Below are 22,490 nucleotides of genomic sequence, written 5' to 3'. Positions count from 1 at the left end.
CTGCTCTCATGGTGATTCAATAAATAAAGTCATAAAAATGAAAAAAAACGATTTAAAACTCACTAGGAAAAATTATTCTAGAAAAGGTATGTGGATTACATTGAAGGGATTTATATTTGAGGCTCTACATTATCAAGCTCTTCCGCTTTAAAAGTGCAGATAAACATCTTTTCTGGTTATTTAAATGCAATGTTGTTTTATGTCAATAAATATGGACACTGAATTCTAAGCAGAATCCAAATAAAATAGTATTTTTGTAAGTATGTATCCCAAACCATGATATTTTTTCAGTATAAAAAGACTCTTGCACCCACCTCCCTGGACCTTCGGTGGGGCGTTTGCCTTGCATGCAGCCAGCCTGGCCAAGCTGGGTTTGATTCTTCCGTCCCTCTCGGAGAGCCCGGCAAGCTACCGAGAGTACATTCAATATGCCAAACACAGTAACAACAAGTCTCAAAATGGAGATGTTACTGGGCCTGCTCAAGGACCTTCTAGGTTTATATTAAAATTGGGTAAATCAGCACTTATTCTCTACATCATTACACTTAGTCGTCTATTTTTCTTAAAGTTGAACACTATTCAGGGTACTTAATTTTGCTTTTCTTTTTGCTGTTTGATTTTTTTGACTTGTTTTCATTTGGGATTTGGCCAGAGATCAAACAAGGGTGCTTAGAAATACAAGGCAAGTGCTCTATCACTAAGCTATAAACCAGCTTGCTTTTTCATATTGTTAACGTTTTTCATTCAACTAATAAAACATTTTTCTAACGGGGAAGTTAGTGTACATTGTCAATACAGAAAATAATATGTCAGTATCTTTAAAAAAATCCTAGAATAAGGAATAGAAATTTCCATCAGAAAAAACTAAGGAAGAGAAAAAGTGTATAATATCCTTCCCATTCTCCCAATTTAAAAATGACCCAAAATGAATAGGAGCAACGAAAGAGTGAAGTGACTCGTAAGAAAACAAAAAAGCCCATTAGCACAATCACAAACACAAGGATTAAAAGTAAAACTTCCAAGAGAAAATGCTTTAGAAAAAAAGTGTATTTAATTATAAAATTTTTAAAAATAAACAAGAAATGGCACAAATCACCAGTTATTTAAGTGATTATATTCACAGGCTGCTCCTGTAATTATATGCTAAAAATTTTATGAATGTTCTCACTAACAGCATTTTAGTGAGAATGCTCCTAATTAGAGTGACATCAAGAGCTTCTGAGAATGTGTAATTTTTCCTAAAGTACTACTAAAAGTATCATAAACACAGTGTGTGCAACATTTCATTTACATCACCTTTTATTTACTACACTCTAAACTCATAAAATATTGAACATTTCTCTCTCACTGCATTCCTCTTATTTCTAGTACAGAGGCACATCTTGTCACAATATGGTGTGTGCACTAAATCCCTGGGAAAAGCACTTTCCACAGCATTTTAATAAATTTATTCTGGTTGTTTAAAATAAGCACACAAACAAAAGCTTGTTTATATGACTGTGTCATACCCAAAAGAATAATTATTCCTGCAGACTTCTTTATGAGTAAAACTTTGAAGAAAACTCCTTATGTTGAATGCAATCTAAACACCACTGGATTATACTATGATGCATCTTGACGCTGCTAACATGACATCAGGTAAAGCCAGCTATGATGTAACACTTCATGTGAGGGGCACAGAATATATAAAGTGATTTGGCTTCCACTCTCTTGTTCTCCATAATCCAGTTATTCCATGTGGATATATTTTATTTATTTTCCATGTGTAATTATTCATTCTTTCAGTTCTAATTGGCAGTTTCTGAAAGACCTATTTCCCATGGATACAGCCCTGCGCATCTTAGATGACCTGAAAACAGTGCCACATAGAACACATGATAAAGCAGAAAGAGAACATTACTGTCTGAGCAATTGATCCAAAAAGATGGATATTAACATTTGATAGAGCAAAGAAAACCACTGAATCTGGTCTGGTTTTTAGATGTACTGACTTCACAACTTGCCATACCTAGTATTCAATATTATTATTTTTGTTGTTGTTGTTGTTTAAAAGAAAAACCTCATCAGGGAAAGGCAGATGCAAGGAGAAGAGAAAGTATATATTACTGTGTATAAGATTTTTGGTCCAAAAAGTAAGAGACAGAGAGTACATTTTCACATTAAAAAAAAAAAGTTGTCACATTTGGGCTTATTTCAGTTTATATAAAAATAGCCTACAGGCTCACTAAGTCCCTTTCCTTTCTCTCCAGAGATACCTGCTTTCTAATAATAATATTGATAATTATTATTAACATAATTCTGGCAGCCGCACAAATTTACATTTTCAAGCTTGAGAGTGTCTCTACTCAACAGTCGGGAATACTTGAATAATGACAGTCTCTTGTTCCTTTTATTTACATTCTTGACCAAGCAAGTATTAAAAAAGTCCTTCTAGTTATCTGCAGCATACATCTTCTATGATGGCTTTGATTTTATAACCCACTCAGCATTTGGGTTGAGCTGATACAAGTCCTTCATATACGTGTCATCATGCAGGCAGCGTTCTCCTGTAAAGAGATGTCAGACCAATTAAAGCAATGGGAGACTGGGAAGCGATATTAAATGTAAGCTTAATGGCCTGTCTTAGGCTTGACATACATCCCATCCTTTCCCATATGCACAAAATTGTAAGACCTGGCCAAATATTGGAAAGTAAATTTATCAGTCTTTCTCTAAATAAATAAAGGTCTCAGGTTAATTTAGGAAACTGAAAATATGCTTTGTGTTATGGGCTTTGAAATTGTTCCTTAAAATCATATTGGCCTTATTTTTTTTTTCTTAAGAGCAGCAACAGTGTTTGATCCACCTGAGTAAGAACCATACTAAATCCCCAATAGGTGATGCTCCAAATGCAGAATTAAATATATTGATATATTAATTAAAGATAGCACAGCGGTAGGGTGTTCGCCTTACAAGCGGCCAACATGGCCGACCCAAGTTCGATTCCTCTGCCCCTCTCGGAGAGCCCGGCAAGCTACCAAGAGTATTCGATATGCCAAACACAGTAACAACAAAGTCTCCAATGGAGACGTCACTGGGCCCGCTCGAGCAAATCCACGATCAACGGGAGGGAGGGCCTTATAAATCTTATATATATTAATATCTTTAATTAATATTACGATAGCACTAACAATTCCAATGTAAAGATGGTAGTTTATTTAACTTTTTGAGAATGAGTTTTTCACATTCCTGCATTCGATTTTTTTTTGTATTTATTGACATAGTTTTGGGGATAAAAATCCCATGAATTTATCTTAAATTATATTTAATTACTATTTAGAATTAAAACATTAAAGTTATAATAAAAATCACCTCAGCAATCCTTAAAGGTCAAAATTTTCATCTTAAATGTTAATAAAGAGGTGGTTACAGCCCATTGATAATCACAAATGGTCAAATAAAATATAAGGCAGTCAAAATTAATCCATTTACACACTATTTTATTTAGAAATCAACAATGAGAAGAAAGGTCTTTTTCCACTAATATTATCTAACATTGTACTAGTATATGTTAACTTAGGTATAAGGAACAATTTTTTTTTCTTTTTGGGTCATACCCGGCCATGCACAGGGGTTACTCCTGGCTCTGCACTCAGGAATTACTCCTGGCGGTACTCAGGGGACCATATGAGATGCTGGGAATCGAACTCGGGTCAGCCGTGTGCAAGGCAAACACCCTCCCCGTTGCGCTATTGCTCCACCCATAAGGAACAAATTTTGGGTTTACAACTACTTCTTTTATTAAGATAGTACAAATATATATATATATATATATATATATATATATATATATATATATGTGAGCCTTGAATAATTTCATTAACAGTCTAGAAGTTATTCGTATTTGGGAGAACTATTTTCTTTTTCTTTTTGAGATTTAAACAATGATGTGTCTCAAATAAAACCTTTAGAGAAAAATCAGACCACTAAACAAAGCCAAAATGCATATCAACTTCTATAGCACACTGTATTTTAATTCTAGTAAGTACCCTCCCCCACCCCACCCCACCCCCAGCCCTGCAGGGGGAAAAAAAAAACATGCCTTACCAATATTTCCTCCAATTTCATACAAACAAACTTCCCCTTTTTTGAGTGTCTGGGCAATTCCACTATTAGGGACAAAACAAACTGATTAGTTCTATCATCAAACAGCTTGTAAGTAAATCACTTTAATGTGCTTGGGGAATTCTGACTTGTATGGAAAATTCATAACTTAAACATGCTGTAATTATCTATACATTTATATTTCTCCATCTGTTAAGTGTTCTCAGGAGCTAATAAAAATGTCATACCTATAAATTAAAAGCAACAAATGGAACCATATATCTTAAAACAAAATGATAAATTGGTATAAGTTTATACAAGCAAAAAGAAAAGTAGTAATACATTTGAGTTTCCAAGAAATGATCAATAAGAGCATCCTCTTTGCCTGGAGGCCAAAAAGGTCACAGAAATTCAGAGAAAATAAATGTTTCCACCTGAGTTTTTACATTGCACTGAGTCAAGAAGTACTTCTCCTGGGTTCTCTGCAAAGACAATGCCTAACAATAGACAAGATGAATGTGGTAGCAGGACACTACTTGTGGACAACATTCACATACCGGTAGTGCAGATACTTGAAGAAAAGGCAAACTCTCACGATGACAGAACTAATCAGTTTGTTTTGTCCCTAACAGTGGAATTGCCCAGACACTCATAAATTTTAGGAGAAAATCTTTACAGATTTATTGCTCTTCAAAAAACAAACTCTTTCCAACATCAGTGTCAAACAATAAAAATACTGTTTTTTATTGCCAAACCATATTTTTGGTAAAATTCAATGATTTTTTCCCAAAAGTTTACATGTGAATAACCTTGGGATCCCTGTTAAAAATCTAGAACCTGGAGCTCTAGACACTTAGATTTAAAGTCTCTAAAAAAAAGATTGAGAACCTGCTTTCAAAGGGTGCAATGGAGATTTCTGTTGGAGAATTCTGATGCACAGAAGACACTGATGACACATTCCCTGCAACTGAGAAAACTAGGTCTGGCTTTTAATCAAATCATTATTAAAAATAGAATATAGGAGCAGTGCAGCTTTTCAACCATTAAATGACTCATCTGATTCTCTGACTTAACTCTGATGTCTAAGTCATGCCAGATACTTGGGACTATAAATATGCTCAGACCCACCTGCTGAGTTACAGCCAAACAAGAATCACTTCACTTTGCTTCGAAACTGGTATTTGTTATTCTTGAAATGAAATTATCAATGTCATTTTATGTATAATTTCGCATGAATATACATATGGACATGTAATATATAATACATAAATAATGAGTATAAAAAGTCATTCATTCCATGAAAATCAAGTTGAACATTTTGGGGAAGTTGGGAAAAAAATAATCTAGTCAGAGACTGATCTCAGGTTGCTTCTCTAATGTCTTGTTCTTTCTCCATTTTACGGTGATAGCACAGCATTAGGGTATTTGCCTTGTAAGCCACTGGCCCAACTGAGCCGAGTTCGATTCCTCCGTGCCTCCTGGAGAGCCTGGCAAGCTACTGAGAGTATCTTACCCGCATGGCAAAACCTGGCAAGCTACTCATGACGTATTCAATATGCCAAACACAGTAACAACAAGTCTCACCATGGAGACATTACTGGGTCCACTGAGCAAATCGATGAACAACGAACGGGAGGACAGTGCTACAGTGCAACAGTGCTACAGCAACCTTAACTGAATTTCCTGGTATATACAAGATTTCACATAATGGAGCGATAGCACAGCGGGTAGGGCATCTGCCTTGCACCCGAGTTTGATTCCTCCGTCCCTCTCGGAGAGCCCGGCAAGCTAGCGAGAGTATTTGATATGCCAGACACAGTAACAACAAAGTCTCCAATGGAGACGTTACTGGGCCCGCTCGAGCAAATCGATGATCAACGGGAGGGTCTTTACTTTTACTTTACTTACTTAAGAAATATATAATTAAAAAAATTATCAAGGACTGGAGATTGAACACTCAATGTCTTGTACCTTTATTTTATGTCTTTCATATGATGATTGGCTTCAATAGGGAAAGTCAAGGAAAAAAAGCATGAGGGAAGTAAGGTTTCTAACTGACCCTACATACACCTGGAATTCAAACTGGGTAAAAAAAGCTAAAAGAATGCTGAAAGTAGACTATAGACCAAACATGATTGCCACCCATTGCCTCTTTTGCAAACTACAACACCCAACAGGAGATTTGCTCGAGCGGGCCCAGTAACGTCTCCATTGGAGACTTTGTTGTTACTGTGTTTGGCATATCGAATACTCTCGGTAGCTTGCTGGGCTCTCCGAGAGGGGCGGAGCAATCGAACTCGGGTCAGCCATGTTGGCCGCTTGTAAGGCAAACGCCCTACCCGCTGTGCTATCGCTCCAGCCCCAATAGGAGAGAGAGAACAAAAGGGAATGCCCTGTCACAGAGGCAGGGTGGGATGGGGTGATGGGGGGGTTGGGGGGTGGGAGGGATACTGGGATTCATGGTGGTGGGAAATGGGCACTGGTGGAGGGATGGGTATTTGATCATTGTATAATTGAAACCCAAGCACAAAAATTTGTAAGTCTACAACTGTACCTCATGGTGTCTCACTAATAAAAATAAAAAAAAATGTTATTGGCAAGATGTTCATCCGTATATACTGAGAGTATCATATAATAAATAGCAATATGTGCTTTGTGGCCATTTTCTAGCTAATTATTAAAAAGACTACAACACAGACCCTGTAAGAGTTCCTTTTTACAAGTGAGAATCTTGAATAATAATCATAAAAACCAGACTAAATGAAACAGGAAAAGTTGGCTTATGAACAAACCCATGTCATCTGTATCCAGCATCCCAAGACACAAGGTAAGACACTAATGATTGTGAAAAGCGAAGAGGCAGAAGACATCAAATTCTGAGCATGCTTATTTAACAGAAGCATCAACAGCAGAAAACGTAAATACCTTCAGAGCAGTTATCAAAATGGATGCTTTCTCTAACAATACGCCCAATACTGCCATGCTTACTCCAAAGACGTAGAGCACAAACGACCATCTTATACAACGCCATGGTCTGGCTTTTAATCTCTGCAAGTATAGGATCAAAAGTACAGACTAAATGGAGCAAATGGGGACCTAAAATAGATTCTATATCAACCACTTCTGTCTAGACTGAAAGAGCAGCTTATATCTGAAGTCTGGTCAAATCTTCAGGTAATTCTGGGGAAGGATGACAAGTCATTCTCGGAAGGAGGAATGGCAAGAGATGATAGCTCTAAGCCACAGCAGGGAACAGAGGAGAGTGTATTAATTTTGCTCAAGTGGAGAGACCCTTTGAAGAGCAGACATCTGAGAAATTACTACTGCTCCCAGGACATAAGCTTGTGAAACTCCAACTGCCCCCAGTCTTAATCCTCCCTAAATGCCATCTGTTCCCAGGATCTGCACTAATGGCCCCTGTATCTGTGATGTGTTGAGACCCATAAGTCAGTGTGAAGAGTGGTTAGGGCACGCCTCCAAAGACAGAAACCCGGATTCAGCTCTGACCTTATGAAATGGGAACCCTGAAGAGTCTCTGGTTTCTGATCAGTAAAACAGAAGTGATGGGACGCACTTGGGAATGTTGGTGAGAGGCAAGAGTATGCTGGCTTACTGAATAAAGCCCAGACAGTACCAAGAAACCTCTCTTCCATTTCATCACCATCTGTTGATGAATAGCCTCTTCTCCTCTCCCAATTTATAAACCTTAAGAGAAGATGCTTGAAAATATAGTTTAAACCCCCCTCCAACAATCTACCAGGGATTCTTAAAAAGAGCAGAGACAGATGAATACTTGTGATAGTGTATTAAAGTTAGAGACGTGTTGCCAGAAAAGTTTTATTACTCAAAACCCTTGAACATCAGAAGAAGAAAAATGTCTACAGAACAATGAAACAGTTCTCCTAAGCTGAGATGACATAGCCCATTATTTCTCTGGTGTGTGTGTGTGTGTGTGTGTGTGTCTGTCTGTCTGTCTGTCTCCCTATCTATCTTTGGTTAGGCATCCGCTTCTGTCTGTGCTCAGGGATCACTCCTGTGTTCTTAGGGGAGCATATGCAATGCCAGGGATTGAACCAAGGCCAGTCATATACAAGGCAAGCACCTTAAACTCTGTACTGTCTCTCCAGACTGAGTTCTTTGTGTGTTTTTTTCCAAAAATTTGAATTATTTTATGTCTTTGAGAAGAAATAAAGAGGGAGCACACTGAAAAATATGACTTTAGCTACAAGTGAAAATTCAAAAAAGAAAACTAAAAACCTAATACATCACTTACTCTAACATTCAAACATACACACACACACACACACACACAAGCATAGACGCAAATATGATTAAAGAGTGAATGCCAACTGGTTTTTCAAAGGACTCCTCCCACACTGAGCTCTCCAGTAGAGAAGAGTTGGTCATCTCTCTCTAAGGGACAGTGTGTTCTGGGCTCATGACAAGAATCTCAGGGACAGCTGTGCCTCTCAATTATTTGTGCCTTTTAAAATTCAAGCATTTCTTTGGATTCATTGTATTTTATAGAAAAAGTTGTATCTGCTATCTGCTTTAATGCCACTGTATTCCACCTAGTGATTTTCTTAACAGCCCCCAGACAGTAATTAACCTCCATTAACATGCTCTGGAGGGCCTACTGACACCCTGCAGATACTTTGAAGGAAGAATCAGGCATTCTGCTTGACCCAGGCTGAACCTGAACCCCAGCTCCATCAAATGAACTCCAATGGCTCACCAATCTGATTGTTAGGCCTGTTCTTTGCTGCAGGGGAAAAAATGTTAAGCACTTCATGAGATTCATAATTTAAAAAGTAAAATAAAAGGAGGGAAGGGAAAGAGAGTGAGTTATACCATGCGATAATTAAAACAAAACAAGCTTCTACCTTTCTTGGCTGAGAAATCTGGCAAGTACATCGCTGGCTTTTAGTTCTTCCGTTAGCTGTATTGCCATGGAAACTTTCGAAAGATGGGGAGCTTGCACTCGAATCACTCCCTGAGGAACTTCAGCCTGCAAAGCAATAATGACACTGGAACAAAGCTGGCGGCAGCTGGAACGTGTAACTCTGTACAATGCATTATATGGTAAGTGTGCTTAACTACTACGCATTTTACTTCACTACATAAAAACCTTAACTACTGTATAATGCAATTTGCTAAATTACATCAAACCTCAAATATCCTCTTAATGATGATAGGGGAACTTTATAATGCCTGTGCAGTAATGCTTAATTATTTTTAAAGATGTAAAGAATGACAGCAATAACCATTACTGCCATATTAAGTGCTGATTTCTGAGTATTATCTACTAGAGGGTGCGTCTTCATGCAGCAATTTATGAAATTGAATCAGAAAGAAGTTACTTTATGTGCTACTTCAATGTATGCATTAAAAAAAAACTTCGTTCACATTCACAGAATTTCAGCAAAATGCTCTTTGCTGGGGATAATAGAACAAGAATCATGCCTTTATAATGTAAATGTACTGGACTTAGGGGCCTACATTAGGATCATACACCTGAATTTAAGATGACCAATTCTCAATCCTTTTTATATGGATAGTAAGCCCAGTGCATTTGAGTAATCAAAATGTATATCAAAATGCTAGTTCTGGTGTTTGAAATATTAGTCACATTCTAAAATTGCTCTGCTAAAACAAATATTAACTATTTTTATAACCATATGGTTTGAAAAAAGTAGGGGAAAATAGCATGCACAGATTATTGTAAGATAATTTAGTTTCAAATGTTATAAATACCATTTAATTCAACCAAGACTTTACTATTATCTACTGAGTACAGGCATTATGCTGGGTCTACTTACTCAGTGGGCTGGAGTGATAGCACAGCGGGTAGGGCATTTGCTTGTATGCAACTGACCTGGGTTCGATTCCTTTTGCCCCTCTCAGAGAGCCCGGAAAGCAACCGAGAGTATCTCGCCCTCATGGCAAAGCCTGGCAAACTACCCGTAACATATTCGATATGCCAAAAACAGTACAACAAGTCTCACATTTTGTTGTGAGACATTACTGGTGCCCGCTCGAGCAAATTGATGAACAACGGGAGGACAGTGCTACAGTGAGTGCTACTTACCCAGTAAATATTACTAATTTTTAAATTTAAAATACTTTTTTGAACACATACTCGGTGATACTCAGGGTTTACTTCTCGCCCTGTACTCGTGAACCACACCTGGAGGTGCTCAGGTGAACCATATTGGATGTGTGGTGTTACACGTGAGTTGTAAGTAAGTAAAGTGTATGTAAGTCAAGTGTCTAAAAATTTAGACACTTGACTTACACTACCTACTGTACTATCCATCCAGCCCAAATAACATTATTATTTTTGTGCTCGTGGTATCATTTTTTAATGTGCATGCCATTACTATATTTCTTGACCATTTTGGAGGTTGACAGGCACTGACACTTTCATGGTATGTGCCCTATTCCTGAGCCATGTCCCTTTCCCAGTTGAGTCTGTGTATGCATCTGTGTGTCTATGTGTGTACATTTGCGTGTGCACACACACATGTACAGCTAATGTGATTCCTTTAAAAGTTCAGCAAAAGTGATACAGCTATGGAATCAGACAAGAGCCATTAATTAAACATAATAAAACATAAACATATGACACATATAATAAACTAAATGGATCACTACCTAAAACTACATCTCCGCAACATCTGAGATGACATGAGGAAATAATAAAGAAGCGACAGTGCGTAAGACTGGAGAGGGAGCAATACTAGTGTAAAACCAAAGTTCTGCTGCCTGACGGTCTGTAACATCTTTTACACGTACAAGAACACTTCAGGAGGTCACACTTCCAAATGCAAATGCCCACTTTCCGGCCAAAGAGAGAATTAAGGGGCAAGGGATTTACCTTGCATGCAGCTGGCCTCCGTCTTCCAGTAGGCAGGGGTCACACCCACCAACTGCCCCCCCCCCCCACCCCTCACCGTGTAATCCCATCAACAGCCAAGACCCAGAGACTATAAAACCCTGCTCCTGGAAGCGAACAGCGCAAAGTCTCCTGTCCCCGTGCCTGGCTGTCCTTGCTGGGGCCCCTTGCAGGAGGGGCGGGTCGAGTTTCTTGCCCCACCCCGAGCAGAGCCCCAGCAGCCGAAGACCTCCAGAACCAGCAAAAACCATGCTGAGACCCCTCTCCACATGCATGAAGGTACCAGCAGAGGAATAAAGGCATGCAGGTCCCGGGGCTGAGATCTCCAAGCCTGCCTGGATTGGGGCTGAGCATCCTCCACCCAGATCCTCTTATTCTTACTTTGGACAACCTGGCAGGCTACCGAATGTAACCTGCCCACACGGCAGAGTCTGGCAAACTCCCCGTGGTGTACCCAATATGCCAAATACCAGAAACAAGGATGGGTCTCATTCTCTAACCCTGAAAGAGCCTTGAATATGGCACTTTTTAAAACCTCAGGGCTAGGGCAAAGGAGACGTTACTGGTGCCTGCTCGAGGCAATCTACGAACAACAGGATGATCATGATCGTGATCGTGATCACAGCTGGCCTGGGTTTGATTCCCAGGAACACATATGTTCCCCCACGCACTGCCAGGCATGATCCCTGAACACAGAGCCAGGAGTAAGTCCTAAGCACTGTGACCTAAATTAAAAACAAACAAAAATTCCACTTTCTTTTCCTGGCTACCCCTTGAAGGTCAAGGGACCCAAGCCCCGCAAGCCAACAAAGATAAGCAAAATATTCTGAAGTTACTTTCCTGCTCTGGGAGGAACTTTGTTCCCAGAGTCCCTGTCTAACTTTCTTCTTTGTCCTGAGGATGTAGTTATCAACCTTTTCCTGGAAAGATGTTTCAATTCTACTCCTCACCCACATTCCTCCCCTCCATCTCGCCCACCTTTGTCTTAGATTATCAATTTCTGATTGCTGGAACATGTAGTTTGGCTTGAGATCTTATCTAATCTATTTTACACCTTGCTCCTTGGACACAAGACTAATTTACTTCTTACCTTGATTCTATGACAGATTCTATTTTTCTTTGTAACATTTCAAAATGAATGGGGCTTAGAATGGATAGGGTATTTTCTATGCAAGTGTTATTCCCTTTTTTTCCTTTCAAAGCAGTGACTAAATCAATGGTCTATCTTATAACTCACCAATTATGCTGTGTGAACCTCTCTGCTAGGTTTCACTTCTAGTTTATGTCCTGCTGTGCTTTTCTATCTGCTGATATGGCCTCAACCATCTCTCTACTCATGGAGGGTGAATAGACTACCTGAATGAGGATGGAAACCACTAAGATAAAGTGTTAAAATAGAATATTTGTGTTTATGAAACCATAACATCCTTGCCAATATACTAGGAAACAGATGGTGGTATTCGGATTCTATTTTTATCATTCTTATTATATTAAGCACGACCCTGAATGATAGGATAGAGTTCACAGAAAGCAATATATTTTGTGCTTTGCTAAAAGTTAGGAAATACTGTCCTATTGACGGCACCAAATTTACTACCTCTCGATATTCTCTGGTGAAAATAACAGTAACATAAACTGTCTCCATATTAATGCTTTACCCAGTCCTAAAATATCAAAAAGGTAGGGAAATTTTTGCTGACATTTAAAGTGGAGTAAGATGATATGACTAAGTTTTTATATAGAGTTTGCAATAAATTAATTACTAAAGCAAAATGATCCATAAAAACAAATACAGAGTTTAGCGATATTGAAACTTGGCTCTATCATTTTCCCCATGAGGTTTTGTGGCACATGAATTATTTGGGTAAGAGATCCATCAAAATACACTAAAAATACCCCTTATTTTCATATAATCATTTATGATCTACTACACTTCTGAATGGATAGGATGGCTCTACTATCCTTTATGCCATACACATTTTAAGACCCACCTCAACTATCTCAAACTTCCATGAGCCATGGGATCCAAAAGAATTTCTCCTTACACCGAACTTCCCACTAAATCACCTTTATGGACCCAGAGTGATATTGCAATAAAGGCACACTTGCCTTGAATGTGGCTGCCCCGAGTTCGATCCTCAGAACCCCAAAGCCCCACCAAGCCCCACCAAGCCCCACCAAGAATGAAACGTGAGTGCAGAGCCAGGAGTAAACCTCAGGCATTGCCAGGTGTGGCCCCAAACCAACCAACCAACCAACCAACCAAAAAAATAAATAAATCTCCTTTATATCCTGGGTACTAAGGAGACACCTGTCTGTGTTCTAGCTGCATGCTACCTGTTCGGGTGATATTCACTCAGAAAGACTCTGATTGGTGCTTGCTTAAATGAAACAAAAACTTTTTAAAAATAAAGTAACATTTCCATAGAATAAAACCAAGGGTAATACCTTCTTTAAGAGGAAAGTATATTACGGAAGGCATATTTCCTTAAGAGCAAACAGAAGCTTGAGGAATAATGTCTAAAAGCAGCAAGTTGCCTCGATCTACCATCTGGTATCACTTGTACTACTGAGAACAGGGAGAGAGAGAGAAAAGGAAATGGGAAATAGGACTTAAAGATGTTACAGAAGACCACTCAGTCATTTGTTCCTTCAGGGAGCCAAGAAGAAAAGCATAGGATACACCTCTTTGAGGATATAGTCACTTCCCCATCTTCACTGCCTCCACCAGATTTAAGTACAGAACAGGGTCATCCCAAACAGTCATTAAGCCCATGTCAATTGAGCTGACAATTGCTCGGAGTGGTCTAGGGACCCCCAGTACGAAAGAGTGTGGTCCCTAATTTTTTTCCCTTTTTTGGCTTTTTGGGTCACACCTGGCACTGCCCAGGGATTACTCCTGGCAGTGTTTGGGGACCACGTGAGATGCCTGAGAGGATGAGAGTCGGCCACGTGTAAGAAAAATGCCCTACCTACTGTACTATGGCTCTAGCCTTGGCCCCTATTTTTTTTTTAAGCCATTTTATAAATACACAGAGGGAATGTGGTATGACCATAAGCCTATGCTTTCTAAATGAGTTCAGGATCAAACTTTGGTGAATATGACTACACAACTTGATACAATGCAGCTCAAGTTGGTATGATAGTAGGGATTGCAGCTGCTTCTTTCTTATAAAGTTTGGAAGGAAAGTACCCAGGTATTAGTAACTGAGGCACTTAAGAATTTATATAAATGTTATGGCTTTTGACTGCTTAAGGGAAGTAACAGGGGATAGAATCCAGATGACTGTTTAACATTTTCTAATGCCCCCCCCCCCACCACAAACACACTCACACCTTAATTTACATAGGAGTAAAATATAAGAGTCCTAGAATGTGACTCAGTGGTAAAGCATGTATCTTGCTTGCAGGAGACCTCGGTTTAATCCCTAATCACTGCAAAAAGAAAAATAAACCAGTGTATATAGGAAATGCTTATTATTTAACCAATTATGACACATAGTATCTTTCTAGGTTGTCCTATCACTCTCCTTCACACCTAAATGCTGTGTTCTATAACTCTGTGTGTATGTGGTATAGGTAACAGAGATAATTCTCAATATGTTTATTTCTGCAGTGAAGCATCTCATCCAAGTTCTTACAACATTACAAAGATAGATAATCTGACACACTTTGAATCTGCTGAGCCCTTTACTATTGGAGACAAAATGAGCAGAAGGAACAGTTAAAGATGAGGGGTTTAAAACCTGTTTCTTGGGTGCTGGGGCGATACCACAGTGGGTAGGGCGTTTGCCTTGCACGTGGCCAACCCAGGTTCAATTCCTAGCATCCCATACGGTCCCCTGAGCACTGCCAGGAGTGATTCCTGAGTGCAGAGCCAGGAGTAACCCCTGAGCATCGCCGGATGTGACCCAAAAATTAAAAAAAAACTGTTTCTTAGAAGATTTTCCTGGACTACTTGATATATACTAAAGTGATTAACAGTGACAGTAAAGCTCTTGTTTAAATGGTACAGAGCATCTAGCAAGTGCAAAGACTATACTTTATCATATATTAAAATATTAGTAATACTAATTACAAAAAGCTGTGTGCCTTAGGAATTATGGAACATGGTTGATGTTGAAATCCAAAAAGCTACCAGAATTTTTATAACCTTCCTATCCCATAAATTTTTGTTTGTTGTTTTTTTTAAGTTGAAGTTATGTGATATACAGAAATACTGGAGAAGAGCTATTTTTAAACTAATATATCATTTAAAATTTAGCCACAGAGGATTTTACAACTTGAAAAATGTTAATTCGTTATGCATGCCAAGACTATCATACAGAAAATTATCTCAAATGGTTTCACATGTTTTATATATTCAACTAAAGTCTCGCTCTTCATATTAAAATAGACTTTCTTACATCTGTTAAATAAACAAAAAATTTAATATTTTTAGAGGGTATAGATAAACACTGCCTGCTCATATTTTCATGCATTACAGAGATTAGAAATTTAATGCCAGGCCTTTGAAGAGACATTAATTTTTTTTTATTAAAGTCTCATTTAAAGTTAAAACTATTTTAATGTTATAGTAAACTCTTTTTTCCTTCCAAAAAGCAAATTATAAATACAGTTTTCTCACTAAAAAATGACTGGATATATCACATATTTTAGAAAATAAGACAAGGCTGTTTTAGCAAGGTATCTTAAACTAAAATGGCATATTCATCATATATTCTCTAATAGCTTGAACCATCTATTCTGATTATAATAAGGTATTTGTTATATGTAATGCTTAAATTTTCAGCTAACTCACAATTTCAGAGAATTTTAAAGAAGGGTGTTAAAGAACCCCTATGATTAATAAGCATTTAATTTACAATGCATTAACTTCTGACATTTTCCAAATATGGTATTTTATATGGTGTTAAAAAAATCAGAACATCTTAAAAAGAAACAAGATTTTGTATTTGATACTGTAATTTGATTTCCTATGTGGGCTCCCCAAGTAAATCCAGACACCATTTCGAACCTAAAGTAGATGCTTGAAATAATACCTACAACAGCTCTGAGTCAGAGTTGTTAAATGAAAGCAGAGATGAAATTCTAAACGGAGTGGTGACTAAACCCTGGTCACAAACAACCCAACTCTCCTATGTCCAGCTGCCAACTCCACAATTCTAGAGCAGCAGTGAACTTTCTGTCCAGAGCCCTATGCTATAAAATGGTTTAAAAAATCACTTTAAAACTTCAGCAAATCATGTAAATTTTCTAAAACTTGCTATTTATTCTCTGTTCAGAATTGACACTAGAGGACACCAAATGAAATGAAAGGAATTTTGCACCCACTACTCCAGGAGGCAGATGTAGTAAGACGCTTGGTTTATTCCACAGAACCTCAATCTGGGCCCCCTGTTTACAAATGAACCACTTCCCTTTTTAGCAAGAAGTGGATGACGGAAGTAATATCACATAAATCTTAGTCACCATTGGATCTTGAAACCTTCATGACTCAGCAAATCATAACCAGATGCTCATCGAAGTCACTAAGACTTTATAAGATCCAGAGATGTAATCTGAGGTTGCATGGGTAAAATGAGGGAAGCAGTTCCTTAAAAATGATAAAAAGAGAAAAGGTGTTGGAGACACGTATTAGATTGTTTGAAATGGTTTATAAGGGTTCATATGTTATTTTCTCTATCTTAGCACTGTAGCACTGTTCTCATGTTGTTCATCGATTTGTGTCACCGGTCACCAGTAACATTTCCATTGTGAGACTTGTTACTGTTTTTGGCATATCTAATATGCCACGGGAAGCTTGCCAGGTTCTGCCTGTGTGGGCGGGATACTCTCTGTAGCTTACGGGGCTCTCCGAGAGGGACAGATGAATTGAACCCGGGTCAGCTGCATGCGAGGCAAGCGCCCTACCTACTGTGCTATTGCTCCAGTGGATAGCACAGTGAGTAGATCATTTGCCTCACACGCAGCCAACCGGGGTTCGATTTCAGCATCCCATATGGTCCCTCCGAGCACTGCCAGGAGTAATTCCTGAGTGCATGAGCCAGAAGTAACCTTTGTGCATTCCCAGGTGTGACCCAGAAATATTCCACTCTCTCCTGATTCTCTATCTTATGTAAGAAAAATCCCACAGTAAAATAGAACTTTTTGAATCCATATACACGACACACATACATATATATACCACTTGGAGGAGCGAAGAATCACTCATTTACACAGTGTTCATACCCAGTCCATCTTGCTCTGGCAGATTCTAACTCAGTGGGCTCAGGAAGTCTGTCATCTTTTACTTTTGTTTTAAATATTATTTTAAGATACTATTACAGGGGCTGGAGTAATAGCACAGTGGGTAGGGTGTTTGCCTCATACACGGTCAATCCAGGTTCGATTCCCAGCATCCCATATGGTTCCCTGAGCACCACCAGGGATAGTTCCTGAGTGCAGAGCCAGGAGTAACCCCTGTGCATTGCCAAGTGTGACCCAAAAGGAAAAAATAAAGATACTATTACAGACTTCTTTGTAATTCTGAAATTGTTGTAAGTTTGGTCTGAATTTCTCAATTTAAACAATAGCAGCCCAATGGAAGACTCATGATTTACATATCATTAATGCCAGAGTAAGGGCTACGTTATTAGTCCAGTGACTTCTGTTGAGATGTCATGGGTGTACATGATCAATATCAATTAAAATGGAAGACTATCAGAAAATTGCTCTTTTAACAGTCTATAATTTTGTTATGTTTTTAACAAATGTGTTCTCATACTACAATTAATAGATGATTCCCATTAGGATTTAAGAAATTTACATTTGTACACAAGTTAATATGCTGTAATTATTAAAAACATTTGTCTTATTAAGTAGATTGAGTGTGGCCCTTACTAACAAGTTCAAGTTATTAATTTACCAAGTCAAACATGTCTTAATACACGAATGACTGATTATAGAGTTAACACTAAGAGCATACAGTTTTTTTTTTAAAATGTTACTTTGATGAACTGTGACTTTTCATGATCTACAATATTTTCTCTTTATTCTTCAATCCCTAGCAAGATGACTTATTTTATCATAGTTAGTGAAACTGTTTTGTAGAAAGTTAACAATGGACCTTTCAAATGCAAAATCCACCAGTACTCCAATAGTACTCTAGTTTGACATCTCTATAGTACTTATTAGAACTAACCATGCTCTTTCACATTATTTTTTCTTCCCAACCTTCTAAAACACAATACTACTACATGTTCTCTTATTAAGGCTGGAGAGATAGCACAGTGATAGGGCATTTGCCTTGTGCATGGCTGACCCGGCTGAGACGGGTTCAATTCCTCCACCACTCTCAGAGAGCCCGCAAGCTACTGAGAGTATCTTGCAAAGCCTGGCAAGCTACCTGTGACATATCCGATATGCCAAACACTGTAATAACAAGTCTCACAATGGAGACGTTACTGGACCTGCTCGAGAAAATCTATGAACAACGGGAGGACAGTGCTACAGTGCTACAGTTCTCTTATTATTTCTTGGTATCTTTTACAAGTTCTTCCAAAAGCCTCCAACTTAAATGCTGGTGCCTATGCATTTTGATTTCTTACCCCATATATCTGTTCTGTGGAACAGGAGCAATGCTCCTATTCCAGGGATGCAGGAATAATAGATTTTCAAGGAGCTTCATGTCATAATCCAAGTGAAGAAGTCACCACTATATAAAATTAGAGTCATTTGAGTTTTTTAATAGACATAATTTAGATTTTAAGAGAATGCAAGAATGATCAAAAGTTTTGGCTAACAAAACCATAATGGGATTGATGCTTACCTGGACTAGACCACAAACTTTAATTTGTCATCCCCGTGCTGATCTCTCATGTGTGCCTCCCTCCAGCTCTGGCTGCACAGTGATCTGTCACATTTGTCAACTCCAAATGTCAAAAGTGACTACTTCGTCAAAACACTATTCCTTTTGTTTGATGCTTCAGATTGATAAGACCGCCTATGGTAAAATCATAATTCATTCTAGATTCTTGCCTCTTTCACACTCCTCACATATAATCAGTGTTTGAATTTTGTCGGTCCTCAGGGGCCCACATTCTTTCCATTCTCCTCGTGAGGCTTTGGCTCCACCTAGGATTTGTTTTAAAAGCTATCTTTTAAACATATTTTATAAAGGGCCAATATATACACATTGCACTACTAAACATAAGCTGGGGATTTGTGTACATATCCTTCTCAGTTTTCTATGATCTACGAGGAAATAGAGGATAAAGATAAAGACATGTGGATTTAAAGTCATATAGATTTGGTTTCAAATTCCAGCTCTACCACTTCCTACAGAGATAATTTTAAGTAAGTGGTTTAAGATGTCTGATCCTCACTTTCATGATCTGTAAAAAATGAGAAAATAATATAATCCAACTCAAAGATAATCAATATTAAATAGGATAAAGTTTGTGAAATGCCGAGCATCATGCCTGACCTCTGACAAGCAATTAAAGTGATTATTATCTCATACACACAACCGCAGATTATTCCCCAATTGTAATTTTTCTTCAACATGTTAGATTTTCTGATTCCAGTACATACTTGTACATTTGCATGGTATTTCATTATATTGATACCGTAATGCATTTTCTAATCATCTCTCTCCTTGTGGGGTGCTCTAATTTAAAGAAATTAGTAATGAATTTAAGTATAATTATTTTGCCTACTTAGGGCTAGAGCAATAGCACAGCTGCGGGGCATTTGCCTTGTGTGCAGCCAGCCGAGCTGAGCCGGGTTCGATTCCTCTGCCCCTCTCGGAGAGCCCGGCAAGCTACCGAGAGTATCTCGCCCGCATGGCAAAGCCTGGCAAGCTACCCATGAAGTATTCAATATGCCAAACACAGTAACAACAAGTCTCAAAATGGAGATGTTACTGGGCCCGCTCCAGCAAATCTATGAACAACGGGAGGACAGTGACAGTATTTTGCCTACTTGCTGTATTATTCCCTTTGAATCTAATGAGCAAGATAAATTCAGGATGTTGTTATATGTCACCTGCTTGTCAAAAGGATTCTACTCATTTATTCCCTGTCTAATCATCAATTGAACCTTTGATCATTTGTTTACCTGTCATTATAGCAACTGTTCTAAAATGCTAATATAATTATATAACTCTTCGGCTCCTATCTTTCAGCCATCCCCTACTGACTAAGAATCCTGGCTTCTTGCTGAACCCCACTGACCTCCCGCAGTCCCTTTCTTTGCTCCCCACCCCTGCCCACTGCACACACTTTGGGGGAAGAAGGAGGGAGGACCACATCTATTAGGGCCCAGGGCTTACTTCTGATTCTGGGTTCAAGGGTCACTCTTCAAGGTATTCAGAGGATGTTGTGCTGTGAATCATACCATGTCAGCTGCATGCAGAGCAAGCCTAAACCCCCATATCTTCCCTCTGGGTCTGATCCACACTGCAATGTCGCTCTGTTCCTGTACCCCCATGCATCGAAGATGGCCAATTGTCCTTCAAAAATCCCCTGAATCATTTTAATGTAAATACCTGACAGAAACTCACACACAACCTGTCCCCAATTAAAACTGTGGTCTACTCTAACCAGCATCAATCCTACTTTTCTGATTTCTCAATAGAAAAATTCAAGTCATTCTTGTCTTCTTTCTCTCTCTCTTACAACTCCAATTATTTGCATCAATAAATACTTTTTATGGATCTAGGAGCTGGAGCAATGGTTCAGTGGGTAGGGCATTTGCCTTGCATGCAACTGACCCAAGTTTGAACCCCAGCACCCTATATGGTTCCTTGAGCCCACCAGAAATCCTGCCTGAGTGGAGAGCCAGGAGTAAGCACTGAGAACCACTGGATGTGTAGCCCCCCCAAAGAAAGAAACACATATAGCTCTAGTCTCAAAATATCCAGAATTTCTTAGTTTTACACCTCTAATGTTAATACCATGCTCATTTGGATTAAGGTACAGGATTCTTACATGATCTCCTATTCTATTCTTACTCCCTTAGATTCTATTCTCAACACAACAGTCCAATGGATAATTTAAGATATGAGAGGTAAGCCTTTGCTCAAAACACAGTAATAACCCTATCTCACTCAGGAGAAATCCAAATTCCTATTAATTGTGTGCACATTCTTATATACTTCCTATGATATAAACACAAATCAGCTTACTGCTCTTCTTCATCACCATTTCTCTGGAATAAAAAATTCAACTTAATAGTTGAGTTTCCAATAGCCAGTGTTGGATGGACTGTCGTGAGAAAGAAACCCTCATCAAACGTTGGTAGAAATATTTTATGGTTTGGCATTTGTAGAAAGCAATAAGGAGAATAATCTAAAACGTAAGAATAGAGCTACTATACAATTCAGCAATATCACTTCTTGACATCTATCTCCAAAACTCAAAATGAATTCACAAAATTATATAAACACTTAAGCTGTTCCCAGCACTTAATACAATAGCTAAAATATGGACACAACCCAACACCCATCTACAGATGAATGGTTCAAAGTACTATGCTATAAATACACAATGGGATATTATGCAGCTCTAAAAATGGACAAAATAATGCAATCTGCAGCAACATGCATGTAACAGGAGGATGTCATGCTCAGAGAAGTAAGTCAGAGAAAGAGATACATACAGAATGTAGGACTCTCATGGTGGGACTTAAAGATGCACAACAAGGTAGCAATAATGGCTTAATGGCAACACAATAGGAGAAGTGACCCACACAAATGAGTTTTGGTGGGTGTTGGGAGTAAAGAGTCTTGGGGTCTGTGGAAGAGTGAGACGTACATTGATGATGGCTGTGGTATTGGAATTATGTGTATGAGAAATCATTATTAATAGCAGTGTAAACCACAGAATCTCAATTAAAAATAGTTTAATTTCCAGATTATCAACTTGATATAGCAAAAGGTTCCCTGGGTCCATTTTTCTACTATTTTTTAAATTATTTTAGGGCACTTGTCACATACCAAGATACTATCAAGTTTGCTTCTTCTCCACTTTTATCTACAGAATGTAAATAATATAGACAAATGTAGTAGTTATCAATTTTGTTCAATAATGCAATTAAAGTGACTACAGTCGTGTATCGTCTGTAATAGGCAAATACACTTCAATTAAGAAATGGATACCATATCCTAGGCAGTTTTATGTACTATAGACTTAAGCTGCATATTCAAGGGAATCAGGGGAAGTGTCAAGAAACATGAACCAAGAAGACAGAATTGAGGCTTGGCTCATGGAAAAGTAACAAGGTCTCTAGTAAAGTCAGCAGGTGCTGCTCAGATAAGGGCAACTGGGTCCTAGGGGGAAGAGGTCCCCAACTTCCAGGAGTCTTTGGGAAGCTCCCACATCCACTTAGCCAAGATAGAAGTCTAAGGTTCTGTTAAGTCTTTTCATTGTTAAGTTTGGACAAGCAGTGGAAGCTTAGGTAGAAAACTCAGATGAGTGACTCACCACATAGTCACAGTATTTGATGTTATCTTACACTTTTTGTTTTGAAA

The 22,490-nt window shown here is 38.5% G+C and overlaps 1 protein-coding gene across 2 annotated transcripts in view; it reads right to left on the bottom strand.

The window, feature by feature from the left end:
* Positions 1-1,032: 1,032 nt before the first annotated feature.
* ARHGAP18 (Rho GTPase activating protein 18) overlaps positions 1,033-22,490 on the bottom strand; it is a 223,219-nt gene continuing 201,761 nt past the window's right edge. For both annotated transcript variants that reach the window (XM_056126016.1, XM_056126015.1), the window contains exons 13-15: positions 8,967-9,091; positions 4,087-4,148; positions 1,033-2,546 (exon numbers count right to left, since the gene is read on the bottom strand). In XM_056126016.1, coding sequence (XP_055981991.1) covers positions 2,455-2,546; positions 4,087-4,148; positions 8,967-9,091 — 279 coding nt within the window. In that variant the 3' untranslated portion in view covers positions 1,033-2,454. The remainder of the gene's footprint in view (positions 2,547-4,086; positions 4,149-8,966; positions 9,092-22,490) is intronic.

The sequence above is a fragment of the Sorex fumeus genome, unplaced genomic scaffold (assembly GCF_029834395.1).
Source record: "Sorex fumeus unplaced genomic scaffold, SorFum_2.1 ptg000061l, whole genome shotgun sequence".
Taxonomy (NCBI): Eukaryota; Metazoa; Chordata; class Mammalia; order Eulipotyphla; family Soricidae; genus Sorex; species Sorex fumeus.
The sequence above is the reverse complement of the archived record's forward strand: the minus strand, read 5'-3'. Positions and strand labels throughout refer to the sequence as shown.